The sequence below is a fragment of the Dermacentor variabilis genome, chromosome 3 (assembly GCF_050947875.1).
Source record: "Dermacentor variabilis isolate Ectoservices chromosome 3, ASM5094787v1, whole genome shotgun sequence".
Taxonomy (NCBI): domain Eukaryota; kingdom Metazoa; phylum Arthropoda; class Arachnida; order Ixodida; family Ixodidae; genus Dermacentor; species Dermacentor variabilis.
Genome location: NC_134570.1, coordinates 220,882,689 through 220,895,508, shown reverse-complemented (window position 1 = coordinate 220,895,508; position 12,820 = coordinate 220,882,689). Strand labels below are relative to the sequence as shown.

The 12,820-nt window shown below is 48.3% G+C and overlaps 1 protein-coding gene across 3 annotated transcripts in view; it reads right to left on the bottom strand.

Moving 5' to 3' along the window:
* Nucleotides 1-12,820, bottom strand: part of LOC142576651 (DIS3-like exonuclease 2) — a 318,054-nt gene that overhangs the window by 237,169 nt on the left and 68,065 nt on the right. For 2 of the 3 annotated variants that reach the window (XM_075686870.1, XM_075686871.1), the window contains 2 exons: nucleotides 12,198-12,260; nucleotides 2,422-2,475 (listed from right to left, as the gene is read on the bottom strand). In XM_075686870.1, the coding sequence (XP_075542985.1) occupies nucleotides 2,422-2,475; nucleotides 12,198-12,260 (117 nt within the window). Of the gene's footprint in view, nucleotides 1-2,411; nucleotides 2,476-12,197; nucleotides 12,261-12,820 lie in introns of those variants that run through there. The other variant, XM_075686872.1, reaches the window with a different exon arrangement.

Below are 12,820 nucleotides of genomic sequence, written 5' to 3'. Positions count from 1 at the left end.
ATACCTTTTATTAAGCTCGATTACGACTACAGCTACCCTCTCATTAATGCTGTAGAATTCACCAATGTTGCCCGCTTTTTCCTTATGGATTAGGAATCCTACCCCCTATTGCTTCTTATCTAGGAGACCTCTATAGCAGAGGCCATGGCCATTATTCAGCAATGTGTAAGCAAGCCTCACCAGTTCTTCTAGCCTCACTAAGGCCGATGATATTCCAAATAATGTCCAATAATTCCTCAAAGAGTCCTGCTAAGCTAGCCTCACTCAAGAGGGTTCAGGTGTTACACGTTGCAAGGGTCAGCTTCCATTGGTGGCCTGTCGGGACCCAGGTATTCTTAGCACCCTCTGCTGCGTTGCAAGTCTGACCGCCGCCTTGGTCAGATGCTCCGCAGCCACTGGGGACTGAGGGCGATTGGGTAATTGGGTGTGCCATGAGGGAGGACATAATGAGGTAAATTAAGTTCCCCTTGAAGATGCCACAAAGGTTCATGTATTCAAAACTTCATTTTAATGAAGTGAAATTGCCCTGCCAATGGATATAACGAACTAGAGTTGTCTCTGAAAAGAAAAATGTTTACAATTGTGCACTCCACTGGGCACATATCGCAGTAAATAGCAATCATGAATACATTGAAGTAACAGATATAACGAGGCTTGAGTGCAATTGCAAATGCCAGCACATCAGCATTCTTTTTCTTGTACCTGTTGCCTGCCGAACTGACTTTTACAAGGTTATGCAAGTATCAACTTGCGAAGCTATAAACCATTCGGCACCCTCCAAGCTCGCAAATGAGAGCAGGACTTCCAAGCATAAAATACCACATAACATGGCCCACGCATAACATCAGAGTACAAAGTGCAACCAGACCCTTCTATAATGTGCCAAACATTTAAAAATGCACTAAATAAAAGCACCAGCATAGTGTGCAAGACAAAGAGAAGACAAAGCGTGGATAGCAGCAAGAGGAAAGCAGAGGTGGTGCAAGGAAAACAAAGGGGGAAGGCCTCAGCACTGCTGCAAAACAGGGTGAACTCCTGTAAGAGCCCGTGTGCTACACCATGTGCACGCACACATGACATAGTGGGCCACTCAGTAAAATCGGCTGGTGAGAAAATGCGCAAAATAATATGAATGCAATGCGATCAGCGCACTCAGCTCATGCATTTATTTGCATTGATGAGTGCACCAAAGGTTAGACTTTTGTCCTAGCCCTAGGATAGCTTACGTGATTAGGGCGACATGTTGTAAAATACACCATGTACGTACTGCTAACACGGGCACACACATACGCTTAGTGCTGGACTTGAACTAATAGAAGAAAAATAAAGGCATCATTTGAGCTGCATTTTATAAAAACCAATTTTACTGGTCCCCTTAAAGTGGCTTTGCATTTTCTAATGGTTGTGCTGGATCAACTTGTTTTGCATACGATTGCCCTCTCTTGCTCTGCAATGGAGATGTGAATTCAACGAGTTTTACTGTGCTCTGTGCAGTACCACTTCTGCAGGGTGCACACGACAACTTCTGTAGCGATACAGCGCTGTGAAGTGTGTTTCCTGCTGCCATACACCGATACGTGATTTTCATGAGCTCAATGCCTTGCTGTTGGTTTTTCTTCAAATATGCATAGTTTCCCGCATGCTAATAGTGCAGGCCCACTGAGGACCAAAGTGCGCCTTCCTGCAAATCTCTGTTGGCTCAACAAACTTGACTGGACGGCCACAGAGCGTGTGCAAACAGGCAGCACCCACTTGGCTGTTGAGTTGTCAGACCGTGAAAAGCTTTGAAATGCCTGGGTGATGCTGATTTACAGTGGTCGAACAAAAGGATGTTGCTGCAGCTTGTTGCCAGGTCAGGTCGACTGCTGTCGATCACTTCCTCCATCTCATTACGCTAAATAATGCTGGTGTTTTCACCGTTAGCAGAGTAGGTAGCAGACTCCAAATTTCTGATCGTTTTAAATTCTACAAACTGTCAAGCTCTTCAGACGTCTGTACTCCCAATGTTAAGCATGGCTGCTGAATCACTGAAATAAAAAAGAAGTACTATTTCTTTGCGCAGCAATTTCTGTCAAAGTACAAAGCCTTGTCAGTTACCAATCGTACTACTGCCTGGTAAAGCAGCACCCTCCACAGGTCTCTCATCGAACTTTCCTATTTACTATGCTCCATCACTCTGCACACACTTCTTGCAACAATAAAAACACTCTGCCCCACGGGTCCACACACTCTACCATCTAAACCCCAAGTGGGTCACAGGCCTCACTTTTGTTCTAAGCCTGACATGGCTATAGGGCTGCAGTCATTACCACCACCACCCCGAGCAGTTTAGAGAGACCGACAGGTTAGGATCAAGAGAGAAACAACAGGGGAGCCAGGGGAAGAGGAAGGAGCCAGCGAAATAGGACTACCGAGGATTACCGGCGCACTGATAAAGGAGTCCTCGTAGTTCCTTGGGTTGATGCGCAGCACCCCCTGTAAAACAGCGCAAACAGCAAGGCAGCCATATCAATGCACTGATCGACTGCACATCTGCCCACCAGAACAGTGTGTCATAAAAGAGTGGCACAAAATGACAAAGAAAGCCATGGGATAAGTGCAGACTCTCGACTAAGATTCATTTTTTTTCTTTTTTTTTATAATTTTTTTTATTGTTTCTAATGCCTTCATATATTATTTGCATTGTACACATTCCACTTACGCTTGAACTTTTTCGTCGCCCCCCCCCCCTATGTAATGCCATAGTGGGCTCTTAGGGTACTCAAATAAATAAATGAATTAATACTGCATCATACTGATATGTGCACTTGTTTATTGGATGACTGCATTTCATCATCTAACATTGTTGTCCCTCAAGGCAGGACGCACCTGCATGTATCAGAAGTTTCTGGATTTCCATCAATGGTTCTATCTGCTGTCTGTTGTCATTGAACCTTGTGTAATCTGAATGCATGTGTGCGTGATGCAAACGGTGTAGAACTGTCTGGAAGACACGCGGGCACCAGTGATGATTCTAGAACCTTTGGTGACTGATGTGTAAAAGCCGATGCGCTCGACCCCACATATCAAATTCTGTCGACTGCCATCCGTGTTCGCCGCTATTGCTATGCTTTGAGTGTAACTTGCTTTTGTGGGCACAAGTTCGCCAAATAAAACAGTGGTTTCGCTATTGACAGTTTTGCTTTCTTCACTGTCACTACCACGTGACATCTGGTGGAGGTGCTAGTGCATTCGTGTACCGAACGCCCCCGCAAAGCCATTATCCAAGCCCGAATCTCGAACACACGACTGTCGCCAAGGGCCAGCGAGCTAGCTGCAGGCTGCAAGGACTGTCTCCAGAGCGTGTACGTTTGACTGAGATGACCAGGAAGATTGTTACCAAGTTAACGACCACAATGGCAGCACCAGCGTTCCCTATCGTGCTTCAACAACCGAGAGAGCGACCTACCTTCCGCGGAGCTTAGTCGGAGGACCCAAAAACCTGGCTCGAGAGTTTCGAAAGGATCTCGGTCTTCAACAGCTGGACCTCTCAGGACAAGCTGTGCCACGTGTACTTATCCTTGAAAGATGCCGCGAGGACATGGTTTGATAACTGGGAGTCCACCCTTACAACATGGGACCTGTTCCGCAGTAACTTCCTGAGGACCTTCACGAGCGTTTTCCAGAAAGAAAGGGCAGAAGTTCTATTGTAAGCCCCAGTGCAACTAACGAACGAGAACATTGCCATAGTTACAGAAGAAATAAGCCATCTATTCCACCACACCAACCCAGAAATGTCCCCGAAAAAGAAAGTCCGCCAACTCATGCGTGGTGTGAAGGAAGAGCTTTTCAGCAGAATGATACGAAGCCCACCAAAGACCGTCAAAGAGTTTCTTCGCGAGGCAACCAACATTGAGAAAAGACTGGAAATGTGGAGCCGACAAATCAACTGCCGCACAAAGTCAACAAACTACGCCAGAATACAATCACTGGCCACCGACGACCTGCGTGAGATGATCAGAACGATTGTGCTTCAGAAGTTGCTCCCCTCATTCCAGCCTCAAGTGGCTTCGACTGCCGACATCGTACGTGAGGAGCTCCAACAATCACTCGTAGCCCCTGAATTGCCGCAGCCTCAGCCACAAGCGATGATGTACACCGCTGTAGCCCGCTGTCACGTTCCCCCTCGGTGCCCGTGGCAGGGCCCAGTGACGCCACAGTTCCGTCGTCCACTACCACTGCAGCCAGCACACCAAACCATCACCCCGCGCAGCATTCCAAAGAAAAGTGACGTTTCGCACGCCCCCAACCAATGCCCGCTCTACTATTACTGTGAAGAAGCTGACCATGTCTACCACTAAGCCGATACCATGCCTTGGGACTGCAAGGGTTCGCCGTCAACGTTACTGCACCCACAGCAAGGTGAATGGCCTTGTGATATCAGAGACATCGCCGCAATGCAGTGAAGTCCCCGATGTCTTTCCTGTTCGCTGTCATCAGGACGTCACCAGTCGCCACAGTGCCGACCGCACACTGGCCCAGTCCGGACGGGTCTGAAATCCCACATTCAGAAAACTGAAAGCAGCAACCGATGTAAGTGCGGTTGCTGTACGTTGAAATGACAATGATCCTTCGCCGCTGCCAGAGATGCCGAGGAGGCTATCTTGACAACATAACGACACGCCGCCATCACAACGAAGCGTGGAAGCAAAGGATGCACCGACCAAGGACCTGATGCCGCATCGTACCAGCCACACATCAACGCGATGCAGCCGTGATCCGTCGCCAAGCCCTAACTGCAATGCAAAACAAAGAGCCACCGCCCATACCGTGTTGCTCGACGTCCAAGCACTCACTGCATTAGTGGACATAGGAACCGACTACTCTGTCATGAGTGGACCCTTCGCCGTCAAGTTGAATGTTAAGACTGTGTGGGAAGGCCCTCAAATTTGTACCGCTGGAGGACACCTCATAACGGCTACTAGAATCTGCACGGCAAGAATTACCGTTCATGACCTGAACTACCCTGCCACCTTCGTTATCCTACAGCAGTGTTCAAGAGACGCCATTCTGGGCATGAATTTCCTGAACCAACACGGCGCAATCATCAACCTGAAGTCGAAGTCGATAACACTACCCGAAGATCAAGCGATACTGCCGGAGAGCGCTCACAGTCACCATGCCTTGAGTGTGCTCGAAGATCAAGTTAGTATCCCACCTTGCTCCAACATTGTCATTTCCGTCGGCAGCGAAACACCCGCTGATGTAGCAGGCGTTATCAAGAGTGACCAACGTTTACTACTTGACCATGAAATTTGTGTCACAAGAGGGTAACTCGACTGCATGGAGGGAAAGCAAAAGTGATGATGACAAACTTCAGCCAGGAGTTCAAGCACATCAACAGGGGCACGACGATTGCATACATTGAGGAAATTGTGGAAGCCAGCAATGCTTTTGTCCTCTCAGATTCCGCTGCATTTACTTCGACGACCATAGTTCCCGAACCAGACTTAGGCATAAATCCAAGCCTCCCCATGACTAAGCAGCAGCAGCTCAGAGGCCTGCTCCAACGATACAAAGACTGCTATTCAATGTCATCGAGGATTCGACAAACACCAGTCACAAAGCATCGCATAATGACCGAAGAGTGTGCTCGACCACTGCGCCAGAGCTCTTATCGAGTTTTGACACGAGAATGTAAAGCTTTTAAGCAACAAGTCGACGAAATGCTGCGCGACATCATCCAGCCATCGAAAAGCCCGTGGGCATCTCCTGTAGCCTTGGTGAAGAAAAAGGACTGAACACCACGTTTCTGCGTCGATTATCGCCGAGTGAACAAGAACACGATGAAGGACGTACACCCCTTCCACAGATAGACGACGTATTGGATCGACTCTGCAACGCAAAATACTTCTTGTTGATGGATCTCAAGACTGGCTACTGGCAAATAGAAGTCCACGAGAGGGATAGCGAAAAGACCGCCTTCATCATGCCAGGCGGCCTCTACCAGTTCAAGGTAATGCCATCCGGACTCTGCTTAGCACCTGCAACGTTCAACGTTCTAGTGCATCATGGACACGGTGTTAGCAAAATTGAAGTGGCAGACCTGCCTTGTTTACTTGGATGATGTCGTCATCTTCGCCGGAAATTTCGAAGATCACCTTAGGCGGCTTGCGACAGTACTAGAGGCCATCAAGTCATCAGGGCTCACTCTGAAGCCGGGAAAGTGCCGCTTCGCTTACGATGAGCTTCTGTTTCTGGGCCACGCCATCAGCAAATCTGGAATCCACCCCGACCCACATAACACAGCTGGCATCACAAAGTTCCCGCAGCCCATCGACAAGAAGGCAGTGCGTATATTCCTTGGCATGTGTGCCTGCTACAGGTGATTGGTCAAGGACTTTTCACGCATCGCGGAGCTGCTGACATCTAACCAAATGTGTTGTCGAGTTCAAGTGGGAAACGCCGCAGGCCGACGCATTTCAAGAACTCAAACGACACAAACTTCGACGAGGACGCCGATACCGAAATCCACACTGACGCCAGTAGCCTAGGCTTCGGTGCCGTCCTAGTCCATAGGAAAGACGGACTTGAATTGGTGATATCTTATGCTTGCCGGTCGCTGTCAAAAGCAGAAGGCAATTATTCTATGACCGAAAAGGAATGCCTCGCCATCGTTTGGCCTACAGCAAAATTTTTGCCCTTACCTATACAGCAGGCCATTCAAAGTCGTCAGCGAACATTACGCGCCGTGTTGGCAAGCAAATTTAAAGGACCCTTCACAACGCCTGGCCTGGAGGAGCCTCAGACTGCAAGAATACGACATCACTGTAATCTACAAGTGCGGATGAAAACACTCTGACGCCGACTGCCTGTTTCTAACTCCCGTGGACACACCACCCCAAGATGACCAAGACGAAGGCGCATGTTTAGGTACAATAAGTGCAGATGACTTTGCCGAGCAGCAGCGAGCAGACCTGGAGCTCAAAGACCTTGCTAAGTACTTGCAAGGTAAGGCCGTTGTTGTCCTGAGGGTATTTAGGCGCCGATTGTCTTCGTTTTTATTCCGAAACAACGTCCTGGTGAATAACTTTTCACCAGCATGCGCAAACTACAGTAGAACCCTGCTGTTACGTTCCTCACTCCTGCGTTTTCCCGGCTGCTACGTCGTTTTCATCCGGTCCCGGCATAGCTTCCATAGGATCCAATGCATAAGGAACCCCGCCGTTACGCAGTAGCTGTGAAAACGTTCCCGCATGATACGTCGCAACTTAGCCCCCCAAACCTGCCTGGGCTAAAGTAGGCAACGCGCTCCAACCGCCATTTTGGCTTTTGACGAGTTTTGGTCGGGCTTGGCTATGGAACTGGCTGCAAGAAGCCGCACGCCAGTTCGAGAGGCCGCCATCGAACTAACGTGCGGCTTCTTGCAGCCAGTTCCATAGCCAAGCTCAGCCAAAACTCGCCAAAAGCCAAAATGGCAGTCACATACGACGACTATGTCGCCGTGGATGTTTTCTTGACGTCAGAGTGTCAGAGCATCGCCAAGATTGTTGGGAACTCAGTTGCGAGTGAAGCCGCAGACTGCGATGCACGAGCCGCATGATGCCGGGGAGTTGCCAAATCCTAGCTTTGGAGAAGCCGTCGCGGCTCTGGACCTCCTCCGCACGTACGTCACACCTCACAGCGACGCTGACAGCAATGCGGCCTTCCAAGCTATTGAGAAACGTGTGGTGATTTCCAGCGAGCGAAAGAAACGGCAAGCCACCATTCTGGACTTGTTTTTAGGTCCTAAGCGCACTCTGTGGAAATAAATTGTCTATAGTTGAAGCTGCACTTTTTTTCATTCATTTTCTGAGCTTTCCTCACTGTTGCATTTTCCCGGCTGTTACGTTTTTTTTCCCCGGTCCGGTTAAAAACGTATGAACAGGGTTCCACTGTACCTTCTCATTGTGCCCGCAGCACTGTGATCAGAAGTCCTGCACGCCCTGCATGATGATGAGACAGCCGGGCATCTCTGATTTTCCCGCACGCTCGCAAGAATGCAAGTATTACTGGAAGTGCCCCACCGCTGACGTCACCCATTACGCCGATCTACAGCCGATCGAGCTACCTTGCCGACCGTTTCAGCATATCGTTTCAGCATACCGTTTCAGCATATCGGATGGATTTGTTAGGACCCTTTCCAATGTCAACATCCGGGAACAAGTGGATCGTCGTGGCGACGGACTATCTCACCCACTTTGCTGAAACGAAAGCTCTGCCGAAAGGCAGCACAGCAGAAGTGGCAAAATTATTCGCAGAGAACATACTGCTCCGACATGGCACCCCAGAAGTCCTCATCACCGACAGGGGAATGGCCTCTACAGCAGAGCTTATTCCAGCCATTCCGCAATACAGCTGGACAAGCCATGGGAGGACAAATGCCTACCACCCGCAGACAAATGGTCATACGGAGCGCCTGAATAAGATCCTCGCCGACATGCTAGCATGTACGTAGATATCGAACACAAGACCTAGGATGCCAGGCAGCCGTACGTAACCTTCGCTTACAACACAGCGGCGCAAGAAACAACACAAATCACGCCGTTTAAGCTGGTTTACAGAAGGAACCAGACGATGACTCTCGACGCCATGCTCCCGCACGTCACCGACGAAGAGAATCTTGATGTCGCCACCCATCTCCAGCACACGGAAGAAGCCCGACAGCTCACCAGCTTGCACATCGAGAACCAGCAGAGGACCAACAGCCGGCACTACAATCTTCAACAACACTACGTGGAATACCAGCCCGGCAACCGTGTCTGGGTTTAGACCCTAATATGCCGATGAGGACTTAGTGAGAAGCTTTTACGCCGCTATTTCGGACCCTACAAGATTATCCGGCGCACAGACACACTCGACTATGAGGTCGCGCCAGACGGCAATTTGCAATCACAGTGCTACCGCTCACGACCTGAAATAGTCCATGTTGTGAGAGTTGAGGCGTTCTACCAGCGCTAGCTTTGGGACTTTACATAGCTGAACTTTGGACTTTCTTTGGACTTTGTTTTGTTACTTTTCCTTTAGTAAGAGTACTTTTGTTTTTCACTCTCCTTTTATGTTTGTAGCATTGGGACAATGTTTTTTAAGAAGGGGGTATTGACACGTGTACTCGTTTATCTGGTGACTGCGTTGCATCGTTTAAAATGCTGTCACTCAGCGCAGGACAATGCATGTAGTGGCAGTTTCTGGAATGTTGTCGATGATTCCATCCACTGTCTGTTGTCATCAAACCTTGTGTAATCTGATTGCATGTGTTCACGACACGAATGGTGTAGAACTTTCTGGAAAACATACGGGCACCAACGATTACTCTGGAACCTTCAGTGACCGATGTATAAAAGCCGACGTGCTTGACCCACAGATCAGATTTCGCTGACCGCCGACTGTGTATGCCGCTATTGCTGTGCTTTGAGTGTAGCCTGTTTTTGAGGGCACAAGTTTGCCCAGTAAAATGCTACTTTCGTCATTCACTGCTTTGCTTTCTTCACCGTCACTACCAAGTGACAATACGATGCACAATATCAAGGCAAGATGCTGTAGATTTGCACAAGCCGATAACATGCATCACCACCTAGTACCCTCCCCACAATGACCCATCCAGGTATGCCGGTTCCTCTTGCAGGAGTGATATTGAAGCCTGGCTAACACACCCAGCACCTTCGCATGCAGTGCGAGCTGCTTTGACTATCACGTTTATCACGTCATTTTTTGACGTCTGTGCTTGAACAGCACAAGCAGATAATAGCGAGCACTTACAAGCATGGCAATGTGCATACACATATGCTTAACGATTTTTGTCAAGCGACAAAAAGTGGTCTCTTAGTTTAAGGGGGGACGTGGCAATGAAAAGTTTCTTTTATTTGTGGGAATAAATTGGTGAAATTTTGCACGCAGGTGTGACTTGTCATGCTGATATCATAACTGAAATTAGTTTTTTGCTATCTATTATAGTTTTCGAGTTACAATTGACAGCCGCTAATGGTCATTCCAAATTAATTAATTACGCATAAGTTCGCCAAGATTTGCACATCTCGCATGTTCACAAAGGCCCATTCTGTGCAATAAAGCTATTGGTTTATTTTTACCTGCCAAAATGAGCATAAAAATATTTTTTTAGCTTTCCTATGCATATTGTCTTACTAACGAGTTTTGCAAAAAACCGATTATAAATTTTTTTACGAGGTGCAGTTAAAAATGGACAGCTTTATTGCACTCATCAATGTTGCAGGATCTAAGTGCAAAAGACAGGATGATTTTGTCTTCATTTGTTGTGAAATGGCACTGGGATGACTGAAAGCAAATGCCCTAAATATAAGACCTGAGAGAACGGAGCTCGAAGTTTCATTTGTTGTAAACATTAAAATCTTTTTGAGCACCTTTTACAATTTTGAGCACCTAAAACCTGCCTGGAATGTAGTCCTTCGCCTGTGGAAACACATTTGCTTTACATTTTGATGCAGTTTTTTGCATTCTTGCAGCAGTTTCGTGCACCTTAGTTGCCTTTTTGGTCAATGTGCATCCATCCGTCGTGCAGAGGCAGGTGACAGTGCATTCAAAAGGTCCGCTCATGTCTCTCGTTGCGCAACCTCTTTATTAGTGAGAGTTGGAGCTGAAATCCGCAGTGGAATATTTGACACGACATTTTTGCTCCGCCGATGTCGCATTGCCATCACGACATTGCTCGCGCACGAGCCCTCACTGTCGCTCACGGACGCGCCTTCACGACATCGCTCGTGGTTGCGTCGTCAGCGCCGTACGTGGGCATGCTTTCCCAGTCACCCACGTGCGCCGGTCGTGCCTCGTCAACAAGCTCGGCAGCATCTGCTTCTGCAAGTAGTTTTCTCCCCCATTTCCACACCTTTCGTGGTCTTCCGTACATGTGGGCCGTTCGGAACTTCATTCCTTTGGGGCTCATCACAGAAAAGGTGCGAAAGCTGCCACGATCATCATTCACGTTGTCTGGAATGCGCAGCTCACTGCTGCGCAAATGCGCGCGCGAGAGGTTCGTCAGCAATTCAAATCTACAACAGCCAATAGGAGCGTGCCCTGTGCTCCAAGTGACTGCAACGCCCAATCGCAATGCTGCATTTGCCTTTTTTCGCTTGCGTTTGCCGGTTTATTTTTCGGTGCAGAAATGCGTCGCTCCACCTACCTTGAGCTCCGATCTCTCCTCTTTACGATGATACCAAGATGACGGCGTTGCATCAACGGATAGCCGGGCGATGCGCGGTGCGACGGAGCCTTCCGAAGCCTGATTTTTCTGCTATTTTTTATTTTAGCACTCTACGAAAGTGCTGTTTTTTCGATTTCTATCGCGTATTTTGTTATAATATTTCACCACGAGGTAAATAAATGTCCATGGAACACAGAAAAAAAAATACGAAAATCGAAAAGTTTGGCAATTTTACCACTTCAATTGCCGCGTCCCCCCTTAACATTAATGCATTGGCCAGCCTGTTCTCTTGTACACTCGGCCACAGGAAAGTGGCCAGGCATACACAACGTTCATTTTGCAGGAGACATAATTATTAGCATGTTTGGCCTCACAAAATACACCAGGATTCACAAATTTTTCGCATGCTCACCTGTCAACGACTGGGCAAATCAGACTTAGATTTGCCAGGGGCAGAAAAAAAAAAGCATTTCAACCCCATACCAACCCGCAACATTCTTAAAGCTGTGCGACAGTTTATGTACATAGGGCAAGACCAGTAAATTACTTAACAAAAAATATTGCATTCTGGGGTCTTACATGCCAATGCCACAGTATGACTATGGGGTACATAGCAGTGGGGGACTTGAGGTCAATATTTACGACCTGGGTCTTTTATTTGTACCCAATGCACGGTACGTGGGCATTTCACCTACACCGAAATGCAGCTGCGGTGGCCGGGATTTGATCCCTCACCCTGGGGCTTAGCAGTGTAGAGTCTCATGTGTTTTTTTTTTTTTTTAATGCCATGAACACCACTGCATTTTGCTGCTGCTGTCAAAATTTGGGTATGGCAGGCCTCTTGCCTCCATTTACTTCAACATAACACGGCGCAACAGGAGGAAGACATTGTGAGGCATATAGAACTGCAACATACAGGTCCCTACAGGTGAGCCCACACAACCACAACGTCACAGGGCCGTGATTAATACTAGTGTCGACTAGCCAAGACAAACACTCTCACCTCCACGACCTCCCCTTTCTTCAGGGCTTGTTGCACTTCACACAGGGGCATGTACGCCTCATACTGCACAAGGGACAAAAGGAAAACAAGTCAGGGCTGCGATCACAGGCACACACACCAACAAAATGCATACTTGGCACTGTAACCCTGAATGTGCATGACCAACACAGGTGCTGTGAAAGACCACCCGAGGACCCAGTGCTCAGCGCCTCCCTCCCAGAAATGCAAGCACCGAGGCTAGGAATTGAAATTGCTACCTTGCGCTCAGACTGAGCCGTGTCCGACACAATCTGCCGTTTACATGCCCCGAGTGCGCATGCACTGTGCCCCAGTGGCGAGTGGCAGACACGTTTTGTACAGCATCGATGGTTCACGGAACAGAAGACGCCACGTATGTGATGGCGCATGTAGCCAGCTTAGTTGTAGCATAGCTGATGTGGATGCGAACTCATGGTCAGTGCAGTGCTGACGACATGGTAGTTGTGCTCGTATCTCAGTAGGAATTCCAGCTGATCGCAGCAATTTTCAATTAATGTGCAGTCACATTAGGCTGACACAACACTGATGTCAACAGGAAGTATACATGACGCTAATGCTAACATTCAGCAGACTATAGTTGACGG